General features: G+C 45.1%; 2 protein-coding genes across 2 annotated transcripts in view; one reads left to right on the top strand and one right to left on the bottom strand.

The window, feature by feature from the left end:
- Positions 1–2,735, top strand: part of GPHA2 (glycoprotein hormone subunit alpha 2) — a 3,580-nt gene extending 845 nt beyond the window's left edge. The window contains exons 2-4 of the mRNA XM_060758481.2: positions 447–525; positions 1,335–1,519; positions 2,634–2,735. Coding sequence (XP_060614464.2) covers positions 456–525; positions 1,335–1,519; positions 2,634–2,735 — 357 coding nt within the window. The 5' untranslated portion in view covers positions 447–455. The remainder of the gene's footprint in view (positions 1–446; positions 526–1,334; positions 1,520–2,633) is intronic.
- A 1,987-nt stretch (positions 2,736–4,722) lies between these two features.
- TAF6L (TATA-box binding protein associated factor 6 like) lies at positions 4,723–24,762 on the bottom strand. Its single transcript, XM_067472584.1, has 11 exons — positions 24,616–24,762; positions 21,744–21,921; positions 19,311–19,397; positions 19,060–19,210; positions 17,537–17,587; positions 14,580–14,674; positions 14,406–14,480; positions 10,681–10,901; positions 8,059–8,191; positions 7,832–7,960; positions 4,723–6,649 (listed from the first exon to the last, which is right to left on the bottom strand). The coding sequence occupies exons 2-11, from the start codon at positions 21,888–21,890 to the stop codon at positions 5,897–5,899; spliced, it is 1,842 nt and encodes a 613-aa protein (XP_067328685.1). The 5' UTR covers positions 21,891–21,921; positions 24,616–24,762; the 3' UTR covers positions 4,723–5,896.
- Between the last annotated feature and the right edge of the window lie 310 nt (positions 24,763–25,072).

The following is a 25,072-nucleotide window of genomic DNA, read 5'->3' as shown; positions in this document are numbered from 1 at the left end:
ATTATTAATTGTCAGTGTGTATTTCATGTATGATGTATGTTTACATGTAATTTTATGTAGTAGAATAGTGATTGTAACGGATTGGTGTGGCCAGGATGTATGTTTACACAAAAGAGCTGTGAGAATGTGACCCTGAGTCCTTGCTGTGTGCAGAATTAGGGAGTGTCAGAGATAACTCCTTTCCAGCTGCAGTTTGTATTTTTTTTGTGTCTATCTCTTTCGCTTTGTGTTCTTTGCGTCTGATGGTGTGTGTTGGATTTTTGAACTGCTCAAGTAAAGCTGAAACCTGCTTTTTACCGGTGACTCCAGAGTCCATTATTCTGAGCTTCTGCGATCCTTCTGCTAGCGCTAACATTAATTGCATTGAGTTCCGTGTCTCTCTTTCAATTCCATCTGTTCCGCTCTTATACCAATATTTGGGATCAAAATATTGTACGTTTTTTCAGGGATTCGTGATGGACATGCTGGCCTTCGTCTTTCCCTTCCTGTTGGCTACGGGTCACGGGCTTGGTTGCCACCTCCACTGTAAGTTTGTTACAGACCCTAAATTGGGTCTTCTTAGGTCCACATCACGGGAGCACGGAAGGAAGGAGACAGTCCCAAAAAAAGATAACAATCAAGGTTTATTTTAGTTTCTTCATGAAGAAGACGGACAGCCTGGCAGCATACGCAGATGCCACCCTTCGAGTGACTGCCACGTCCCCTTGGCTTTTGACCACCGATATATAACCTCAAGTAAACAAGAACATTTTTGTTATGGAAAGTACTCTCTTTCCAGCCCCCTCCGTGACATTTTGATAGAAAGTACCTTCTTGTACCTGTAGACTCTGTGCTTAACCACAACCTTTGAACTTAACCACAACACAACTTCCGACCTCTACATGTCACATCTTGTTTCTTAACAACATTTTCTTCTGTGTTGCTCTTTTTCTATAGAGAAAGGGGAAATTTCTCTTTGGCTGTTAATTTCATTCAAAGTCACTTGCTTAGCATTTGCAAATTTCACTCAAAGATCCTTTCAATAAGTTCATTATTAGTAGTAGTATTAACTTTATTTGTACCCCACCTTTCTCCTCTTGGGGACTCAAGGCAGATAACAACCTCACACTTGGTTGCTGTGAGTTTTCAGGGCTGTCTGGTCGTATCCCAGAAGCATTCTCTCCTGACGTTTCGCCCACATCTATGGCAGGCACCTTCAGAGGTTGTGACACCTGTTGGAAACTAGGGAAATGGGTTTATATCCCTGTGGAAGGATGTCCCGGGTGGGAGAAAGAACTCTTGTCTGCTTCAGGAAGGTGTGAAGGTAGAAACTGGCCACCTCTTCTTTCCCACAGCCTTCAACGTGACCCTCAAGAGTGACCGCCAAGGGACCTGCCGGGCCAGCCAAACCCTCCAGGCTTGCGTCGGCTACTGTGAGTCCAGCGCCTTCCCTTCCAAGTACTCCGTCCTCTTGGCCAGCGGCTTCCAGCGCAACGTCACCTCCGTCTCCCAGTGCTGCACCATCGCCAAGATGCAGAAGGTGGGGGACCCGAAGGAGGTGGTTCTCCACTTTCCCAAGGCCGGGATTTATAGTTCACCTACAATCAGAAAATTCTGAATTCCACCAGTGATAGTATTGGGCTAACTTCCCTCACAGAACCCCCATGACCATCAGAAAATACTGTGTTTTCGAAGGTCTCTGCTGACCCCTGACACCTCCCTCGCGACCCCCCCAGGAGTCTGAGAGATCTCTCAGTGTGAGAGAAGCCTCTCTGTTAGAGAGAACGCCTCAGTGGGAGAATAGGTCTCGTAAATAGTGCAACTAGATTGTTTTACTACAAAGAGAAGCCTCCTAAGGAAGAGATAATATTGTGCTTAGTAACATCTCAGTGTGAGAGAAGCTCTCTGTGTGAGAACGCCTCAGTGGGAGAATAGGTCTCAGTGGGAGTAGGCCTCACTGTGGGAGAAAGGCCTCAGAGTGTGAGGTAGGCCTCATTATGAGGTGGCCTTGTGTGTGAAGCTCCAGTGTGAAGGTTGAACTTTGTGTTATGGAAACCTTGTTGTTGTAAATAGTTCAACCATATTGTTTTACTACAAAGAGAAGCCTCCCGAGGAAGAGATAATATTGTGCCTAGTAACACCTCAGTCTGAGAGACCCCTCAGTGTGAGATAATATTGGTCTGTGTGTTTTTGTTCTTTTATTTCTTTGGGCTACTGGTGCTGGGTCACGCTGCTGCAAATAAGTTACTCCCACCCCATTCTGCCATGTACAATCAAAGCCCTCCCGACAGATGGCCATCCAGCCTCTGCTTCAAAAACTCCAAAGACCCCATAATCATCATAATCGATTATAATTATTATTATAGAATCAAGTTGAGAGGGACCCCCAAGGGCAATCTAGTCCCACCCCATTCTGCCATGCAGGAAGGTACAATCAAAGCCCTCCTGATTTAGTAACACCTCAGTCTGAGAGAGCCCTCAGTGTGAGAGAAACCTCCCTGTGTGAGCCTCTCAGCGAACTAGTCTGAGAAGTCCAATTGGTTCATATCCCACTGAGACCTATTCTTCCACTGAGTTGTTCTCTCACACAGAGAAGCTTCTCTCACACTGAGGGTTCTCTCAGACTGAATGTCTTGCTCTCCTTTCTCCTCCAGGTCAAGATGCGGCTGCGCTGCGGGGAGACCCTGCGCGAAACAGTGGAGCTCTTCACGGCCAAGGCTTGCCAATGCGACATGTGCCGCCTCTCCAGATATTAGGAGCGCACCATTTCTGCCGGAATCGTTTTGTGCCAACTTTGCTAGCTTCTGATTCTTTTGAGGCAAAAACATGGAATTGCATGGGAATCAAACCTTCTTGGGGCGCATCACAGGGTTGTGAGCTACCGAGGGTTGGACTAGATGGCCTCTGGGTCGCCCTCCAATTCTAGAGTAGCGAGATCCACCTATATTGAATCAGTAGTAGTGGGGCTAACAAGTATGAGCCTGCCTCTTATTTGGAGAATTTATTCTGTTGCTGTTATTTGAAATCAACTTCGTTTCCTTCCTATGAAATCCCCAAACATAAGTAATCAATAAGGAAATAAAATCAATTTATTCCAATGTAATTTGTTCATTGATTAAAATAAATATTTGCTGTTCTATCTTTTCCCCATTTAACAGAAGAGAACACATATTAAGAAAACGATGCTTATACATCAGGGAATACACTCAAACAACATTTACATATTTTCACAAGTGACGGTTGCTCAATGCGACTTAAGCAACATATGTGGCAGGTACTGGCTTGTTCAGTAGACTCTCCCCTATAGTTTTATTCTGGCGGGAAGCCTTAAAGATGATCCAATCCAGAGTTTGGAATATGCACTCAGTTTTTCTATCTGTGTATCGTTTGTTGTTTTGTTTTTCTTTTTTGTTAATTTTTTTTCCTTATAATAAACCTTGAAAAAAGAAAATAGAACATTGAAAGAGTGAGAACAATTTTCAAATAGGAAAGTTTGGAAAAGAAGAAAAAACAGGAAATAGATTTTAAAAATTGAGAGAGAAAAGAAAATAAAAAAGGAAGAAAAATTGTAATAAAAGTTTTTAAAAAATTAAAGTTAAAAAAGAGAAAAAAAGAAAAAAAGAAATTTGTTATTTTCTTTCTTTTTTTGGTTAAATTATTTTTTTATGGAATAAACATTGAAAAAAGAAGATAGAACATCGAAAGCGTGAGAACAATTTTCAAATAGGAAAGTTTGGAAAAGAGGAAAAACCAGGAAATAGATTTGAAAAATTGAGAGATAAAAGAAAATAAAAAGGAAGAAAAATTGTAATAAAGGTTTTTTAAAAAAAGTTTAAAAAAGAAAAAAGAAAAAAGAAATTTGTTCTTTCATTTTTCTTTTTTTTGTTAAATATTTTTTTATTGTAATAAACCTTGAAAAAGGAAAATAGAACATCGAAAGAGTGAGAACAATTTTCAAATAGGAAAGTTTGGAAAAGAGGAAGAAAATAGATAAAAAATTGAGAGATAAAAGAAAATAAAAAGAAGAAAAATAGTAGTAAAAGTTAATTTTTTTAGTTAAAAAAAGGAAAAAAAGAGAAAAAAAGAAATTTGTTATTTTCTTTCTTTTTTTGGTTAAATTATTTTTTTATTTAATAAACCTTGAAAAAAGGAAATAGAACATTGAAAGAGTGAGAACAATTTTCAAATAGGAAAGTTTGGAAAAGAGGAAAAAACAGGAAATAGATTAAAACATTGAGAGAGAAAATAAAATTAAAAAGGAAGAAGAATTGGAATAAAAGTTTTTAAAGTTAAAAAATAAAAAAAAGAAAAAGAAAAAAGATTTTTTTTGTTGTGTTTTTCAATTGACAATCAAACCGAATTCTCGTCAACCCGACAAATTGAATGTTAAAGCAAATTCGGTCCGGCAGCCCATTTTTCCATTTCGTACTTTGGATCCGAGTCTAAAATTGAAATACTGACCAACACGGCCTTTTTCGTTTTAGATACCTGATTCAAATTCAAATAGCGTATTTTCGATTAATTTTTGATGGTTAGTTGAAAAACGAAAGAACGAGCAATGCGTGGATTGATACGGCCCTCTGTGTTTTGTACTTCGGAATAAGATAACTGAATTTAGACATTAAAGTGAACATTTAAATAGCAAATAATATGTAATGTTTCACATGGACTTAGACATGTTTCATCTTCCATACAGACTTTTTCTTCATTTTATGTGGTCTTCAAATAGGAAAGAGAGAGAGATTTTTTTGTAAAAAAATTGTTTAGATTTATTTGTTTTCTGTGTGAAAAAAATTGAAAAGTACGCCGTTTACAAAATTTCATAAAACAGTTGCATTAAATGCAAATGGTTTGAAGAATAACGTCAGGCTCAATGGGTCCGCCCCTACACATTTTCATCTTACCCAAATCTGGCCACCTTTGCAAAAAGTTTGGACACCCCCGGAATAGAGATATGGGGTGCTGGCCCTCAACATATTGCGCCCGAACAGGAACTCGGGAAAATTCTCAGTGTTTCCCTTTAAGACCTCCTGTTTCCGTTAGAAATATTGGGTCACTGGGCTTCAACACTTTTGGCGCCCAAATAGGGGCTCAAGAAAATTCCCGGTGATCCCCCTCCCCCCCCCCCCCGACAGATGGCCAGAAATATTGGGGCATTGTGCATCAACAGGATCCTGACATCGAAAGGGTCAAGTGATGTTAGGGAGCCGTCCGTACACGCCGGTCGTTTTTCAGAGGGGCAGGTAGAGGGAGTACTCAGAATGGGCCCCCTTCTTGGCGGCAGTCTTGGCGGTGCGGCCAATCATGGGCAGCTTCTGGGCGTAGCGGGAGTGATGGTAGGGAGCCGCCCGTACACGCCAGTCATCCTTCAGAGGGGCAGGTAGAGGGAGTACTCGGAGTGGGCCCCCTTCTTGGCGGCGGTCTTGGTGGTGCGGCCGATCATGGGCAGCTTCTGGGCATAGCGGGAGTGATGGTAGGGAGCCGCCCGTACACGCCAGTCATCCTTCAGAGGGGCAGGTAGAGGGAGTACTCTGAGTGGGCCCCCTTCTTGGTGGCGGTCTTGGTGGTGCGGCCGATCATCGGCAGCTTCTGGGCATAGCGGGAGTGATGGTAGGGAGCCGCCCGTACACACCAGTCATCCTTCAGAGGGGCAGGTAGAGGGAGTACTCTTGAGTGGGCCCCCTTCTTGGCGGCGGTCTTGGCGGTGCGGCCGATCATGGGCAGCTTCTGGGCATAGCGGGAGTCATGGTAGGGAGCTGCCCGTACACGCCAGTCATCCTTCAGAGGGGCAGGTAGAGGGAGTACTCTGAGTGGGCCCCCTTCTTGGCGGCGGTCTTGGCGGTGTGGCCGATCATGGGCAGCTTCTGGGCATAGCGGGAGTGATGGTAGGGAGCCGCCCGTACACGCCAGTCATCCTTCAGAGGGGCAGGTAGAGTGAGTACTCTGAGTGGGCCCCTTTCTTGGCGGCGGTCTTGGCGGTGCGGCCGATCATGGGCAGCTTCTGGGCGTAGCGGGAGACGGGGCTGGGCCCATGGTGCTGGACAAAGCGGGTCTGGAAGAGCCGTCCTTGGCACCGCCGCTCCACTTGCCGCCCGGCGATGACAAAGCTGAACCGCGGCGGGGCGGCACTCGGGCTGAAGCGGCACTTCTGGAAGACCTCGCGCACCCCTGGGTGCCGGGCCGCGCTGACTCCGCCGCCGCCGCCACTTCGGACGCGGGCCAAGCTGGCGGATCGGTGCAGCGTTGACCGCCCGCTCGAGACCGCCTCCTCCTCCTCGCGGGGGCTGATGTTGGCAGTCAGCTGGGGCATCTTCCGCGCAGCCGTCATCTCGAAGGCCGGGAGTTCTTTCTTAGTGTCCAATGGCTTTGGGACACCGCTGGTCGGTCGGTCCGGTGGGCACGGCCCGGAGCCCGTCCCAAAGCGGGTGGCCAAGCTGTCCCCAAAGAAGCAGTACAGCTCCTTATAGATTTCGTCCAACGGGACGTCCGGCGGGTTGGCCGGGATGGTGCCGGCACCGGATTGGAGGAGGTGGCTGGCGATGCCGAAGCCGAGCTCGACTTGGGGGTCCTGGAGGGGGCTGAGCCACGGGCAGCCCTCTGGGGCACGGACACCCTCCGCCGGGGCCGGAAGGGACTGGGCCTTCATCTTGAGCAGGCGCTCCACCGCCACCTGCAGGAACAGCACCGTGGGAAGTGTTAGCATTACTCTCCAGCCACCTTTGGCAGTCCTTGAGTTACAAACATTTGCCTTCCTCCTTCAATCACCAGAACCTGCCCACTTTCTCCCAGCCAATCACAAGGGTTCTCCACATTTCCCTCCAGGCTGCTTCTAAGCTCCGCCTCCACTAGGAAATAACTAATCTAAGATGGGTGCCTCCAGGCACCATTACACAAAATGGTTGCCAAAACAAACCTGGGCCTATTTCCTGAGCTTTTCTGGTCTAAAGGTAGGCAATTCCACATTTCCCTCCAGGCTGCTTCTAAGCTCCGCCTCCACTAGGAAATGACTAACCTAAGATGGCTGCCTCCAGGTACCATTACACAAAATGGATGCAAAAAAAAACTGGGCCTGTTTTCTGAACTTTTCTGGTCTAAAGGTAAGCAATTCCACATTTCCCTCCAGGCTGCTTATAAGCTCCGCCTCCACTAGGAAATAACTAACCTAAGATGGCTGTCTCCAGGTACCATTACACAAAATGGATGCAAAAAAAAACTGGGCCTATTTCCTGAGCTTTTCTGGTCTAAAGGTAAGCAATTCCACATTTCCCTCCAGGCTGCTTCTAAGCTCCGCCTCCACTAGGAAATATCTAACCTAAGATGGCTGCCTTCAAGCACCATTACACAAAATGGATACCAAAAAAACAAAAAAACAAAAACCTGGGCCTATTTCCTGAGCTTTTCTGGTCTAAAGGTAAGCAATTCCACATTTCTCTCCAGGCTGCTTCTAAGCTCCGCCTCCACTAGGAAATAACTAACCTAAGATGGCTGCCTCCAGGCACCATTACACAAAATGGATGCAAAAAAAAAACACCTGGGCCTATTTCCTGAGCTTTTCTGGTCTAAAGGTAGGCAATTCCACATTTCCCTCCAGGCTGCTTCTAAGCTCCGCCTCCACTAGGAAATAACTAACCTAAGATGGCTGCCTCCAGGCACCATTACACAAAATGGATGCCAAAAAACCCCCAAAAACCTGGGCCTATTTCCTGAGCTTTTCTGGTTTAAAGGTAAGCAATTCCACATTTCCCTCCAGGCTGCTTCTAAGCTCCGCCTCCTGTTTGAAGCAGAGTCCCAAACCTTCTAAGGTGGTGTCCCTGATCTACTGAAGAAGGTTCCTCCATTATGAAGGACTCACCAGGATGGCCCCGTACACCTTGTGCCCGTCGGCCTTGACCTGAGCGTTGGAGACGGAGTAGTCGTCCAGCACAGCCTGGAGGTTCGACCAGTAGGTGGACAAATGCGGATAGAGGACCCGTTCCACAGCCTGAGTGGAAGAGAAATGGGAAAGCCAACGGTCAACGGTCAACCTTCTGGGTCCGCCCAAGGGACGAACCATCTGGCCAGAAGGGAAGAGGGCCTCACCTTCCATCCCAAGGCGTGGAGCCCCACCACAGCCCCGTAATGGGAGCAGAGCGGCCGGACTGGGTCGGCCAGCACCTTCTGCAGCGAGAGCAGGATCTGCGGGAAGAGGCCACCCACCAGGTCGCCGTGGGTCCTGCCAATGAGAAAGAAAGGACTTCCATATCAAGACTACCAGTGAGGCAGAACCCTCAAAGAATTGTATTGTTGTATTATAATATTATAATGCAATACAATATAATACTAATAATAATAAGATATTATAACAATATTTTTATATTACATGTAATATTATTACTATTACAATATAATGGTATAGTACAATGTAGTAATATATAATACTGCCATTGTACTATGCTAATAATATAATTGTATGTATATATATCTTGCAAGCCGCTCTGAGTCCCCTTCGGAGTGAGGAGTGTGAGTATGAGTATGAACGAGTGAATGAATGGATTACGAGTGAATGTGATGAAGAACTCAATGAAGAAGTATGGTGAGTATGAACGAGTGAATGAATGGAGTACGAGTGAATGTTGTGAGTATATGTGATGATGTACTGAATGAAGAAGGAGTGTGAGTATAAACGAGTGAATGAATGGATTATGAGTGAATGTTACGTATATGTGATTAATTGAATGAAGGAGTGTGAGTATGAGTATGAACGAGTGAATGAATGGATTACGAGTGAATGTTACGAGTCTATGTGATGATGTACTGAATGAAGAAGGAGTGTGAATATGAGTATGAACGAGTGAATGAATGGAGTACGAGTGAATGTTACGAGTATCTATGATGATGGACTGAATGAAGGAGTGTGAGTATAAACAAGTGAATGAATTGATTATGAGTGAATGTTATGAGTCTATGTGATTAAATGAATGAAGAAGGAGTGTGAGTATGAGTATGAACGAGGGAATGAATGGATTACAAGTGAATGTTACGAGGTTAAGTGATGACGAACTGAATGAAGAAGGAGTGTGAGTATGAATGAGTGAATAAATGGATTACGAGTGAATGTTACGAGTATATATGATGATGGACTGAATGAAGGAGTGTGAGTATAAATGAGTGAATGAATGAATTGTGAGTGAATGCTACAAGAATGAAGGAGTGTGAGTATGAGTATGAACGAGTGAATAAATGGAGTACGAGTGAATGTTATGAGGATAAGTGATGACAAACTGAATGAAAGAGTGTGAGCATGAACGAGTGAATGAATGGAGTACGAGTGAATGAATGGATTACGAGTGAATGTTACGAGTATATGTGATTAACTGAATGAAGAAGGAGTGTGAGTATGAACGAGTGAATGAATGGATTATGAGTGAATGCTACAAGAATGAAGGAGTGTGAGTATGAGTATGAACGAGTTAATAAATGGATTACGAGTGAATGTTACGAGGATAAGTGATGACGAACTGAATGAAAGAGTGTGAGCATGAACGAGTGAATGAATGGATTACGAGTGAATGTTACGAGTATATGTGATGATGTACTGAATGAAGAAAGAGTGTGAGTATAAATGAGTGAATGAATGGATTACAAGTGAATGCTACAAGAATGAAGGAGTGTGAGTATGAGTATGAACGAGTTAATAAATGGATTACGAGTGAGTGTTACGAGGATAAGTGATGACGAACTGAATGAAAGAGTGTGAGCATGAACGAGTGAATGAATGGATTACGAGTGAATGTTACGAGTATATCTGATGATGTACTGAATGAAGAAGGAGTGTGAGTATGAACGAGTGAATGAATGGATTATGAGTGAATGCTACAAGTATATGTGATTAAATGAATGAAGAAGGAGTGTGAGTATGAGTATGAACGAGTGAATTAATGGAGTAGGAGTGAATGTTACGAGCATTTATGATGATGGACTGAATGAAGGAGGAGTGAATATAAACGAGTGAACGAATGGATTATGAGTGAATGCTACAAGAATGAAGGAGTGTGAGTATGAGTATGAACGAGTGAATAAATGGATTATGAGTGAGTGTTACGAGGATAAGTGATGACGAACTGAATGAAAGAGTGTGAGCATGAACGAGTGAATGAATGGAGTACGAGTGAATGAATGGATTACGAGTGAATGTTACAAGTATATGTGATTAACTGAATGAAGGAGTGTGAGTATGAGTATGAACGAGTGAATTAATGGAGTACGAGTGAATGTTACAGGTATATGTGATTAACTGAATGAAGGAGTGTGAGTATGAACCAGTGAATGAATGGATTATGAGTGAATGTTACAGGTATATGTGATGAAGAACTGAATGAAGGAGTGTGAGTATGAATGAGTGAATGAATGGATTATGAGTGAACGCTACAAGTATATGTGATGAACTGAATGAAGGAGTGTGAGTATGAGTATGAACGAGTGAATGAATGGATTACGAGTGAATGTTACAAGTATATGTGATTAACTGAATGAAGGAGTGTGAGTATGAGTATGAACGAGTGAATTAATGGAGTACGAGTGAATGTTACAGGTATATGTGATGATGAACTGAATGAACGAGTGTGAGCATGAACGAGTGAATGAATGGATTATGAGAGAGCGGGATGATGGAAAGAGGGCCAAATGGGGAGGAGGCAGGGGACCAAAAAGGGGGCCACCGACCGGAAGATGTGTCCGAGGAGCATGGCGGCGTAGTCCCGGAGGGTCCAGTGGTCGTTGAGGGGGTTGATGGAGGCGGCCAGGGGCTCCAGGACGCAGTACATGACGCTGGCGATGAGGCTCTTGACGTAGGAGCCCAGGTACAGGTAGGGGTTCTGGATCAGGCTCCGGGCCACGTGCAGCAGGCGGCTCAGCTGCTCCAGGTCGTGGCTCACAGACTTCACCTGCCGGGAAGCGGGGAGGAAGGCATTACGGCCATGCCAGGCCATCCCCTAGTTACAAACATCTGACTCATAGTTAAGAACGGGGTTGAGACAACAGGAAGTGAGGGGAATCTCATATATTAATATCTTTTACATATTGCCTTATATACTATTAGTGTTTGTATACATATATATATATATATATATACACACACACACAAACACAAGCGTACACAAGTAGTCCCCAAATTACAAATGAAGTGAGAAGAATCTTATATATTATTACTATTATTATTATAGTGCATACACACACACACACATACAGGCAGTTCCAAAGTTATATTATATTATATTATATTATATTTATACACACACACACACATATATACACACACATTACAAAATCCAACTTACAAACAACTCTTAGTTAAGAACAGTGCTCAGACAACAGGAAACGAGAGGAATCTTATTAGTATTATTATATTATTATAATAACATATAATAGTATAATAATACTACTAATCTTGTCTCCTGCACTGTGCCTATAATATAATATAATATAATATAATATAATATAACATAATATAATATAATATATATTGTATTATATATACATATAATATAGATAATATTATAATATAATACAATATAATATAATATATTGTATTATATATACATATAATATTGACAATATTATAATGTAATACAATATCTATGTATATAATAAAAGTCAAAACTTGTATGCGGAGGACAAAAGTGTGGCGGGAGGAGTATGTGCCAGCGTTCTGATTGGCTGCCGCAGTGGTGCTATTTGCATATGGTCTCTGATTGGCCAGCTTCAAGAGGAGCCCCTGGTGGAGAAAAGAGTTCATGGCAGAAACGGGGACATGAGAAGGAAATTTGCATATGGTCTCTGATTGGCCAGCCTCAATTCCAAGATTCCGAGATGACCAAGAGAGGAAAGGAAAAGGCCAGAGGGGGCGGAGTCAGAACATTACCAATACAGACCACACTTGGCACACAGAGCCCCCATGACCCACTCGACATCCTACTGCAGTTTGGAGGAGGATGAACCATGGATGATGGGACTTGCAGTACCATCACTCACACTCTGAGACCGCTGTTAACCTCATCCAATGACTGATCAGGACCAAACTTGGCACATAGACCTCTCATGACCCACTTTACGTCCTGGTGTGGTTTGGCCAGGGATGGACCATGGATTATGGGACTTGCAGTACCTTTGCTCAATTCTTCAGACCACTGCAACCCTCATCCAATTACCGATAAAGACCAAACTTGGCACACTGAGTCTCCATGACCCACTCTACATCCTGGTGCGGCTTGGAGGAGGATGCACCATGGACGATGGGACTTGCAATACCTGCACTCCCTTCCTAAAACCATTATAACTGCCAACAATGATGGATCAGGACCACAATTTACACAGAAAGCCTGCATAACCCACTCTACATCCTGGTGGGGTTTGGAAGAATTTGACAATGGATGATGGAACTTGCAGTCACTTCACTCACTTCTTGAGACCACTGAGACCCTTGCCCATGACTGATCAAGACCAAACTTGGCACACAGAGTCCCCATGACCCACTCTACATCCTGGTGTACTTTCGAGGAGGACAGACCATGGATGATAGGACTTCAAGTACCTCCACTCTCTTCCCAAGACTGCTGCAACCCTCATCTAATGTCCGAACAAAACCAAACTTGGCACACAGAGCCCCCATGACCCACTCTACATCCTACTGTGGTTTGGAGTAGGTCATACCATGGATAATGGGACTTGAAGTACCTCTACTCGCTTTCTGAGACTGCTGTGACCCTCAACAATGACTGAACAACACCAAACTTGGCACATAGACCTCTCATGACCCACTTTACGCCATGGTGTGGTTTGACTGTGGATCGAGCATGGATTATGGGACTTGCAGTATCTTCGCTCAATTCCTGAGACCACTGCAACCATCATCCAATTTCCGATAAGGACCAAACTTGGCACACCGGGTCTCCATGATGCACTCTACATCCTGGTGTGGTTTGGAGGATGATGCACCATGGACGATGGGACTTGCAGTTCCTTCACTCACTTAGTGAAACTACTGAGACCCTCATCCAATGACTGATGAAGACCAAACTTGGCACACAGAACCCCCATGGCCAACTCAACATTCTGGTGAGGTTTGGGGGAGAACAGACTATGGATGATGGGATTTCAAGTACCTCAACTAACTTCCCAAGACTGCTGCAACCCTCATCTAATGACCAATCAAGACCAAACTTGGCACACAGAGCCCCCATGAGAGACTACATCCTGGTGCTGTTTGGAGGAGGACGGACAAAGGATGATGGGACTTGCAGTACCTTCACTCACTTCCTGAAACCACAGTGACATTCATCCAAATACCAATAAAGACCAAACTTGGCACAGAGAGCCCCCTTGGCCAACTCAACATTCTGGTGATGTTTGAGGGAGACTATGGATGATGGACTTGCAGTACCTTAACTCACTTTCTGAGACTGCTGTGACCCTCATCCAATGACTGATCAAGACCAAACTTAGCACACAGCGCCCCCATGACCCTCTCTCCATCCTGGTGCAGTTTGGAGGACGATGGACCACAGATGATGGGACTCACAGTACCTTCACTAACTTCCTGAGACCACTGCAAGGCATATAAATAACGGATAAAGACCAACCTTGATATACAATTCCTTTCTCTAATAACCCGGGCAGCGCCGGGTCCCCAAGCTAGTAATAAAATATAATTTATATACACACACATACATACAGGCAGTTCCTGAGTTGGGAAGTCTGATCTGGCCACGGTGGTCCACGCTCTTGTTACATCCCGAATAGACTACTGCAACGCGCTCTATGTGGGGTTGCCCTTGAAGACTGTTCGGAAACTTCAACTAGTCCAGCGAACAGCAGCCAGACTGCTCACCGGAGCGACATACAGGGAGCATACCACCCCTCTGCTGTGCCAGCTCCACTGGCTGCCGATCCAGTTCCGAGCACAATTCAAGGTGCTGGTTTTGACCTACAAAACCCTGTACGGTTCCGGTCCAGCGTATCTGTCCGAACGTATCTCCCTCTACGTCCCACCTCGGAGTCTGAGATCATCTGGGGAGGCCCTGCTCTCAACCCCACCACTGTCACAAGTGAGGCTGGTGAGAGGAATCTTATATAGCACTATTATTATTATTATTATTAATACATTCAGCACCATCTGGACCGGGCACTTCACCAGGTTTGATTGTGGGATATTAAGACGAGTAATGGAGACCCCGAAGAGGGGAGGAAAGGTACTGGATCTGGGCCCTCCACCCTCGACTCACCCTATACTTTCAATGGAGGGATTACATTCCCCATCATCCACCAAAAGTTGGACAAAGAGTGCCTTTTCCAGTGGAGACACTTTACCATCTGGGCCGGGCTGTTTACCAGGTTTGATAGTGAGAATAGTAGGTGCATAATGGGGTGTGGATGCAGACTCCAAGACTCACCCCGCTCACAACATACACAAAGTAAGGCAGGAGGGCCGCAATTTTCGGGTTGGTCTGCAAGTCCTGAAGGGCGACCTGAGAACAGGAGGAAACAGGGGCCAATATTGATCGCAAATCCTTATGGGGTCTGATATAAAGGTCATGTAGGGCCCCTCTTTTGGCCCCTAGACCCACCTTCATCAGCTGCGGGTCATCTCCCAGGACAGCGCGAGTGACATGCTGGTAATACTTCAACAGGTCGTCCGTCAAGGCGGAAACCGCACTCGGAACTGGGGAGGAAAACACAGCCTTTATTGAGATCCTACCTTTCTCCCAAAAATAATAATAACAACAACTATAATAATATTAATAATGGAATGGCGATTCAACTGATTAGACTATTTTATTGTTTTAATGCAGTGGTTCTCAACCTGGGGGTCGCGACCCCCAGGGGGGTCACCTGGCCATTTTGGAGGGGTCGCGAGGCTGCCTCCGTTGGTCCTGCCCCAAGGGTGCGGGCTCCTTCGTGCGAGGCCTGGCCTCACGCAAAGCCCGACTCACCTGCCTCGTGTTTTCACCATCAGCGAGGGCGCGGGGCAGGCGAGGGGTCCTCCGCGCGAGGCCTGGCCTCATGCAAAGCCCGCCTCACCTGCCTCGTGTTCTCGCCATCAGCGAGGGTGTGGGGCAGGCGAGGGGTGCTCCACACGAGGCCTGGCCTCATGCAAAGCCCGCGTCACCTGCCTCGTGTTTTCACCATCAGCGAGGGCGCGGGGCAGGCGAGGGGTGCTCCACGCAAGGCCTGGCCTCATGCAAAGCCCACCTCGCCTGCCTCGTGTTCTTGCTATCTGTGAGGGCGTGGGGCAAGCAAGGGGTCCTCCACGCGAGTCCTGGCCTCATGCAAATCCCGCCTCGCCTGCCTCATGTTCTCGCCATCTAGGAGTTCTGTGTGGCGGTCTCAGTAGTCTGTGGAAGTCAGCGCTGAATCGGTTGAAAGTACTGCAAATCCATATTTTTTTCTGATTAATCATGATGCTTTAATTATGTTGAATTTGTAAGAATATCATATCAGATATTTACATTATGATTTGCAACGGTAGCACAATTACAGTTATAAAGGAGCGACGAAAATAATTTTATGGTTGGGGGTCACCACGTCATGAGGAACCATATTTAGGAGTCCCGGTGTTAGAAAGGTTGAGAACAACTGTTTTAATGCTTATTGATGTATTGTTTTAATTATGATTTATGTTTCATTGTGGTTTTACTATTGGAATTATTTGTATTGGCATTGTGTCGGAGCCCAATGTAAGGCATTTAATTTTGCCATTATTTAGGTGTAAAACGCTTTGAGTCCCCCCAGGGGTAAGAAAGGCAGCATATAAATACTCTCTCTCTCTCTCTCTCTCTCTCTCTCTATATATATATATATATATATATTATAATATATCATATAATAATATATATAATTAATTATATTAATATAATATAATGATAACTATATTATTATTAATAATAATAAAAATTGGAAAACCTGACACAATATGGGGATTTAAATATCGAACTGCAAAGACTCTGGCACAATCCTGTCAAGGGGGGTCCCAGTGGTGATTGGCACACTGGGTGCAGTGCCTCAAGACCTTGGCCTGCACTTAAACACAATCGGTGCTGACAAAATCACCACCTGCCAGCTGCAGAAGGCCATCCTACTGAGATCTGCATGCATTATTCATGGCTACATCTCACAGTCCTAGAAGTGTCCGAGTGTCTGCTGTGGACTCATCTTGTTGTGTTTCAAATAATAATAATAATAATTACATCACACAGTCCTAGACACTTGGGAACTGGTGTGATCCAAAACAACAGCCTGCAGAGTGTCTGCTGTGGACTCATCTTGTTGTGTTTCAAATAATAATAATAATAATAATAATAATAATAATAATAATAATAATAATACAGCCTGCAGAGTGTCTGCTGTGGACTCATCCTGTTGTGTTTCAAATAACAACAACAACAACAACAATAATAATACAGCCTGCAGAGTGTCTGCTGTGGACTCATCCTGTTGTGTTTCAAATAACAACAACAACAACAACAATAATAATACAGCCTGCAGAGTGTCTGCTGTGGACTCATCCTGTTGTGTTTCAAATAACAACAACAACAACAATAATAATACAGCCTGCAGAGTGTCTGCTGTGGACTCATCCTGTTGTGTTTCAAATAACAACAACAACAACAACAATAATAATACAGCCTGCAGAGTGTCTGCTGTGGACTCATCCTGTTGTGTTTCAAATAACAACAACAACAACAACAATAATAATACAGCCTGCAGAGTGTCTGCTGTGGACTCATCCTGTTGTGTTTCAAATAACAACAACAACAACAATAATAATAGATCCAGCAGAGTGTCTGCTGTGGACTCATCTTGTTGTGTTTCTAATAATAATAATAATAATAATAATAATAATAATAATAATAATGCTATGGACTCATCCTGTTGTGTTTCAAATAATAATAATAAAATAATAGTAATAATAATAATAATAATAATAATAATAATAATATAGCCAGCAGAGTGTCTGCTGTGGATTCAGCTTGTTGTGTTTCAAATAATAATAATAATAATAATAATAATAATAATTCTTTATTTATATCTTTATTTCTCTGTAATGGGACCCAAAGCGGTTCACAACATAATACAATACAAATGTATTTACTTATTTATTTACAGTACTTATATTCCGCCCTGAACTCTTTAGGGCTTTAAAGGTCAAAACCAGCACCTTGAATCGGGCCCAGAAACATATTGGCAGCCGTTGTACACCTGTCAATAACCTGGCGACAAATCTCTGAACTAGTTGGGAGTTTCCGGGCTCGTTTCAAGGGCAGCCCCAAGTAGAGCCCATTACAGTAGTCTAAATGGGATGTAGCTAAGGCATGGACCACGTTGGCCAAGTCGATAAGACTCAAGAAGGGGTGGTGGGAATAGGATAATGAATCCTCTAAATCCCGCAGGCCCTGCTTGGAGAATCAGTGTGAAACAACACTTAACAACAACAATAATATAAAAATAATTAAGATAAATTAAAATTTAAAAGTAAAATAATAATAATAATAATAATAATAATAATAATATGAAGTGACCTTACCAGACCCTTGAGGCTCCAGGTTACCTTTCCCGTCGAGATAGGAGACATGAACTAGGAAAAAAAGGGGGGGGGGTTCAATTACTACTACTACTACTACTACTACTACTACAATAATTGATCAATTATTGTGACTTTAGTGGGTTGTTGTAGGTTTTTTTCCGGGCTATATGGCCATGTTCTAGAGGCATTTTCTCCTGACGTTTCGCCTGCATCTCTGGCAAGCATCCTCAGAGGTAGCGAGGTCTGTTGGAAGTAGGAAAAGGGGTTGATATATCTGTGGAATGACCAGGCTGGGACAAAGGACTCTTGTCTGCTGGAGCTAGGTGTGAATGTTTCAACTGACCACCTTGATTAGCATTTGATGGAAACCATGAAAAACTGGCTACCAATATTTAAAAGCTCTAAAATTACAACAGCAAAACAACAGAGAGGAAAAAACCAGGCACATCTAATCACCTCTCAACAAAAGATTCCCCCAGGCACTGCCAAGGCATCAAATGCTCATCAAGGTGGTCAGGTGAAACATTCACACCTAGCTCCAGCAGACAAGAGTCCTGGACACTATTCCAGAGATGTATAAACCCATTTTCCTACTTCCAAGAGACCTGGTGGTAGTTTAATAATAATAATAATAATAATTATTATTATTATTATTATTATAATCCAGTACAACAGCCAGCAGAGTGTCTGCAATGCATTCATCTTGTTGTGTTTCAAATAGTAGTAGTAGTAGTAGTAATCCAATACAACAGCCAGCAGAATGTCTGCAATGGATTCATCTTGTTGTGTTTCAAATAATAATAGTAATAATAATAATAATAATAATCAAATAAAACAGCCAGCAGAGTGTCCACAATGCATTCATCTTGTTGTGTTTCAAATAGTAGTAGTAGTAGTAGTAGTAGTAGTAATCCAATACAACAGCCAGCAGAGTGTCTGCAATGGATTTATCTTGTTGTGTTTCAAATAATAGTAGTAGTAGTAATAATAATAATAATGTGCGGCATAGACACACAACATGCTGTATATAGACACACAGAGGCTATTTAACATTCCAGCTTCATGAGGGTATGCTCGAATTCCGGCCACTGGGGGAGCTGCCGCTTCACCGTCCACTTGTGACACCGATGGAGCACTTCCTCATTCTTTTGCACGCTGCTGGAGATTTTTATGGCATCATAAATTAGTTACATTAGCCTCTCCACATAAAGCGGTACCTAAATTTCCCACTTGGGAGACGCAACTGTCTTTCGGGTTGCATAGGTCGACAGCAAGCTAGACTATGAATGGTCGGGAGCTCACTCCGACCCGGGTAGTGATTTTAATGCAACTGACTCCCAACTAGCTGCGCCACAGTTAGGTCTTCTGCCTTATCGACCACCAAGAAGGCCCCGTCTTTCATTTTCTCACATGCTGTGACTATATTATTATTATCATCATTACTGAGCCACTACCAAGAAAGCCCCGTCCCCCTTCCCAAAAGGGGCACCCTTCCCCCAAACGTCGCCCCCCGCGACCCTCACCTCTCACGGCCGTCTCGGCGCACCCCTTGGGGATGTTGGTGGCCAGGGCCAGCTCCACCAAGTTGACCTCGCGGTCCTCCTGGAAGTAGAGCTCCCCTTCCTTGAGGGTCCGGAAGGGGAGCGGGTCCTGGGAGCCATAGCCGCAGACGGACTGTGTGGGAGAGACAAAAGTGGGACCCGGAAGCCCACCTTGCAGGGGTGTCGTTCGGAAGAGAAGGAAGTCCCTTTCCCCGCAACTCCCCAAAACTCACCTCCACGTTGCTCCAGCGCAGAGCGCGGTTGAAGTCCTCCGCCGTCAGCTTGCGCCGCTTGGTGTGCTTCATGAACTGGGAGCTGTTCTGGAAACCAGAGGGAGACAAGGAGAAGGAGGCTGGCTTCACTCCAAGGCACTAGGGTTCAAACCCAGATCTCTGGACCCATAACACAATGTACGAGCAACTTATGCTAAGCCAGTAAGACAATAACCACCAGGATGTAAAGTGGGTCATATGGGGGGGGGGGGGGGTCTGTGCCCCGAGTTTGGTCCAGGTCCGTCATTTGTGGGGGTCGCAAGTCTCTGGATGTGGATGAAGGTACAGCGATCCCATCATCTGTGATCCATCCTCACCATAAGCTATCCAGGATGTAAAGTGGGTCATGGGGGGGGGGGGGGGGGCTGTACCCCGAGTTTGGTCCAGGTCCCTCATTGGTGGGGGTCGCAGTAGTCTCTAGATGTAGATGAAGGTGCAGCGAATACCATCATCTGTGGTCCATCCCCCCCCTAAGCTATCCAGGATGTAAAGTGGGTCATGGGGGGTCTGTGTCCCAAGTTTGGTCCAGGTCCGTCATTTGTGGGGGTTGCAGTAGTCTCTGGATGTGGAGGAAGGTACTGCAAATCCCATCATCTGTGGTCCATCCCCTGCTAAGTAATCCAGGATGTAAAGTGGGTCATGGGGGGGGGGGGGGCTTTGCTCCGAGTTTGGTCCGGGTCTGTCATTTGTGGGGGTCGCAGTAGTCTCTAGATGTGGATGAAGCTACAGCAAATCCCATCATCTGTGGTCCACCCCCCCCCCAAGCTATCCAGGATGTAAAGTGGGTCATGGGGGGGTCTGTGCCCCAAGTTTGGTCCAGATCCATCATTTGTGAGGGTTGCAGAAGTCTCTGGATGTGGATGAGGGTCCTGCGAATCCCGTGGTCCATCCCCCCTAAGCTATCCAGGATGTAAAGTGGGTCATGGGGGGGGGGGGGTCTGTGTCCTGAGTTTGGTCCAGGTCCATCATCTGTGGGGGTCGCAGTAGTCTCTGGATGTGGATGAAGGTACTGCAAATCCCATCATCTGTGGTCCATCCTCCCCTTAAGCTATCCAGGATGTAAAGTGGGTCATTGGGGGGGGGGGGGGGGCTGTGTCCCAAGTTTGGTCCAAGTCTGTCATTTGTGGGGGTCACAATAGTCTCTGGATGTGGATGAAGGTACAGCGATCCCATCATCTGTGGTCCATCCCCCCCTTAAGCTATCCAGGATGTAAAGTGGGTCATGGGGGGTCTGTGCCCAGAGTTTGGTCCGGGTCCATCATTAGTGGGGGTCGTAGTAGTCTCTGAATGTGGGCAAAGGTACAGCGAATCCCATCATCTGTGGTCCATCCCCTGCTAAGTTATCCAGGATGTAAAGTGGGTCATGGGGGGTCTGTGTCCTGAGTTTGGCACGGGTCCGTCATTTATGGGGGTCACAGTAATCTCTGGATGTAGGTACTGCAAATCCCATCATCTGTGGTCAATTCCCTCCTAAGCAATCCAGGATGTAAAGTGGGTCATGGGGGGGGGGGGGGTCTGTGCCCCGAGTTTGGTCCAGATCCATCATTTGTGGGGGTCGCAATAGTCGCTGGATGCAGGTACTGCAAATCCCATCATCTGTGGTCCATCCCACCTAAGCTATCCAGGATGTAAAGTGGGTCATTGGGGGGGGGCTGTGTCCCGAGTTTGGTCTGTCATTTGTGGGGGTCGCAGTAGTCTCTGGATGTGGATGAAGGTCCTGCGAATCCCATCATCTGTGGGCCATCCTCCCCCTAAGCAATCCAGGATGTAAAGTGGGTCATGGGGGGGGGGGGGGTCTGTGCTCCGAGTTTGGTCCAGGTCCATCATTTGTGGGGGTCACAGTAGTCTCTGGATGTGGATGAAGGTACTAAAAATCCCATCATCTGCGGTCCATCCCTCCCCCTAAGCCATCCGGGATGTAAAGTGGGTCATTGGGGGGGGGGGGGGGCGGGGTAGGTAGTCTGTGCCCCAATTTTGGTCTGGGTCCGTGATTTGTGGGGGTCGCAATAGTCTCTGGATGTGGATGAAGATACTGCAAATCCCATCATCCATGGTCCAGCTTCCCCCAATCCTCTGCATCTGTCTATATATATTGTATGTCTAACTGACATTGAATGCTTGCCATGCATATGTGCATTGTAATCCGCCCCGAGTCCCTTGAGGGGTGAGAAGGGTGGAATATAAATACTGCCAATAAATAAATAAAGGTATATATAGTTGTATATAAAACAACGTGTAAAGATTAAAATCTCCAGTGTGAGCTTTAGATGAAAAACAGAGGCAGAGGCTGTGAAGTAAATCTCTGCTGACTCCTGGACAAAGACTCTGCAATGTTTGGCTTGATTTTCATAGCTCGCCCTGAGACAATGAGTCTAGCAGACTGGCCCGCCTCACCTGGGTGGCCTCGCGCAGGCGGTAGCAGACGTCCTCGGCCAGGAGGGCGGCCACTTCGTCGCTCAGCTCCACGCCGGCACTTTCCGCCATCAGGCGCACCGACTCCCGGGGAATCTCCGCAAAGCGGCGCTCCTCCCGCTCCGTCATGGCGGATGCTTGCAGAGGGAGAAACCCCGACCTGAAAGAACACAGAACGAGCAAAAGGTGAACAGGAGCAGAATACAGGCACTCCCCGAGTTACAAACGACTCCTAGTTAAGAATGGGGCTGAGGCAACGGGCAGTGAGAAGGGTCTTATATACTAGCCGTCCCCTGCCAGGTGTTGCTGTGGCCCAGTCTGGTGATCTGGAAAAATAAAGTGATGAGAAAGTGCTGTCTTGATGCTTGTGGGTAAATTACTAACAGAAGCGGCGCGCAGGGAGCATACAACCCCCCTGTTGCGCCAACTCCACTGGCTGCCAATTTGCTACTGGGCTGAATTCAAAGTGCTGGCGTTGGCCTTTAAAGCCTTAAACGGTTCTGGCCCAAGTTACCTATCCGATCGCATCTCTGCCTATGAACCCACCAGGACTTTGAGATCTTCCGGGGAGGTCCTGCTCTCGATCCCGCCTGCAACACAGGCTCGGTTGGCAGGGACGAGAGACAGGGCCTTCTCGGTGGTGGCCCCTCAGCTGTGGAACGCCCTTCCCATGGACATTAGATCGGCTCCATCGTTAATGGTATCTCGGAGAAAGGTGAAAACCTGGTTATTTGAACAGGCGTTTGAATAGGCAGTGCAATGAATATAGGAATACGGAACTACGGATGACGAGCTTGGTTCATGTTTTCAGTTATGAGACGGCAGTGAGTTGTTATTGTCATTAATTGATTAGTCTGTTATTGTGTTAATTGTTTTTAAATATCTTGTTGTTGTTGCATTGAATTTTTGCTGCTACTGTTGTTAACCGCTGTGAGTCGCCTAAGGGCTGAGAACAGCGGTATACAAATAAAGTAAATAAATAAATAAAATAATAAATAGCATCGGAAGATGGCCCACTAGAGTAAAGAATTGTTTGACAAAAGTTTCTGTAAGATAAGGGGAAATCTTCCCCTCTGCTTTTGTTTACTTAGCATTAACCTCAGGCTGCCATCATTGTTCTCCTGTCTCACAGCCAGGAAGGATCTGGAAATTTTTACACATGTTGAACTTTATTTGTGTTATGGAAACGTTGTTGTTGTAAATAGTGCAACCATATTGTTTTACTACAAAGAGAAGCCTCCTAAGGAAGAGATAATATTGTGCTTAGTAACACCTCACTCTGAGAGAGCCCTCAGTGTGAGAGAAATAAGATATATTCTCTCTCTCTATATACAGGGTTAGTCAAAATGTATAGGCCAATAAGCCATTCAATTGAATGGCTTATTGGCCTATGCATTTTGACTAACCCTGTATATACATCATATATATATGCACTACACATATAGGTTCGCAGCTTGGGTGTGATCCTGGATTCATCGTTGAGCCTGGATCCCCAGGTTTCAGCGGTGACCAGGGGAGCATTTGCACAGCTTAGGCTCGTGCGCCAGCTGCGCCCGTACCTCGGGAAGTCTGACTTGGCCACGGTGGTACACGCTCTGGTCACATCCCGCCTTGACTACTGCAACGCTCTCTACGTGGGGTTGCCTTTGAAGACGGCTCGGAAGCTCCAACTAGTCCAACGCTCGGCAGCCATGATTTTAACAGGAGTGGAGTGCAGGGAGCATACAACCCCTCTGTTGCGCCAACTCCACTGGCTGCCGATCTGCTACCGGGCTGAATTCAAAGTGCTGGCGTTGGCCTTTAAAGCCCTAAACGATTCCGGCCCAAGCTACCTATCTGACCGCATCTCTGCCTATGAACCCACCAGGACTTTGAGATCTTCCGGGGAGACCCTGCTCTCGATCCCGCCTGCTTCTCAAGCTCGGCTGGCGGGGACGAGAGATAGGGCCTTCTCGGTGGTGGCTCCTCGGCTGTGGAACGCCCTTCCTACGGACATTAGACTGGCACCATCTCTAATGGTATTCCGCAAAAAGGTGAAGACCTGGATGTTTGTGCAGGCGTTTGAGTAATTTAGTGCATTCTGGTAATGGAACATAGGAATGGAACAAGGGACGACGAACCTGGACTACGCTTGGGTGAGGAGAAGATTGGGTTGTTTTTCGTAATAATTGTGCACTGTAATTGCTTATTGGTAATGTATGGATAATGTGTTAAGTCAATTGTTGTATGTTGTATGGAACCACTGCTGTTTCTACTGTTTTTACTGTTTGTGAACCGCCGTGAGTCGCCTTCGGGCTTGAGATACAGCCGTAGAGAAGCAAAGTCAATACATAAATAAATAAATTATGGAAACGTTGTTGTTGTAAATAGTGCAACCATATTGTTTTACTACAAAGAGAAGCCTCCTAAGGAAGAGATAATATTGTGCTTAGTAACACCTCACTCTGAGAGAGCCCTCAGTGTGAGAGAAATAAGATATATTCTCTCTCTATATATATATATACATCATATATATATGCACTACATATATAGTATATCATATATATCTATCCAATCTATATCTAATCTATATATATATATATATATACTATGCATAGTATAGGTATACATATGTATATATATATATATATAGTATATATGCATAGTATATCTATATCTATATAAATTTACTCTCTCTCTCTCTCTATATATATATAGACAGATAGATATGATACAAAAGGAAATATATTTTATATATAAAAATATATATTTAAAGGAAATAAATTATTATTATTATTATATTTACCTCTAAATAAGCAAAAATAAGACTGAGATTATTATTATTATTAATTATTATTATTATTATTATATTTACCTCCAAATCAATTCAATTCCTAGACGGGCCTGCTCTCTTCCCAAGGCCTTCCTCCTCCTATCGCTCCGCCCCTTTCAGTCGGAGGCGGGGCCAGTGGTTCTTGGGAGGCTCCTATTGGCTGGCCGAGAGTCGACGTCACGCCCTCCTGCCAGATGCCCGTCACGTGACCCCGCTCTTAAAGGGCCCGCTCCAATTACACACTTTAAAAAAAAATTAAAACCTTTCAGGTTTGGCTTCAATTTGCATATGCATAACGAGACCTTTTCGAGAGGTGACCCAAAACCTCAAGAAGAATTCGAAATAATAATAATAACCTTTCAAAGGAGATGGGACGTCCCCCTCCCAGAAACAAAATGGCCGACTGAGCGTTTGGCGTCCCTCAGCTGCAAGCTATAGACACTTCCTGTGGCGTCCTAGAGCGTCCCGACCTGTTCCCGCCCAACAACCACAAAGAGAC

The sequence above is a fragment of the Anolis sagrei genome, chromosome 12 (assembly GCF_037176765.1).
Source record: "Anolis sagrei isolate rAnoSag1 chromosome 12, rAnoSag1.mat, whole genome shotgun sequence".
Lineage (NCBI taxonomy): Eukaryota > Metazoa > Chordata > Lepidosauria > Squamata > Dactyloidae > Anolis > Anolis sagrei.
The sequence above is the reverse complement of the archived record's forward strand: the minus strand, read 5'-3'. Positions and strand labels throughout refer to the sequence as shown.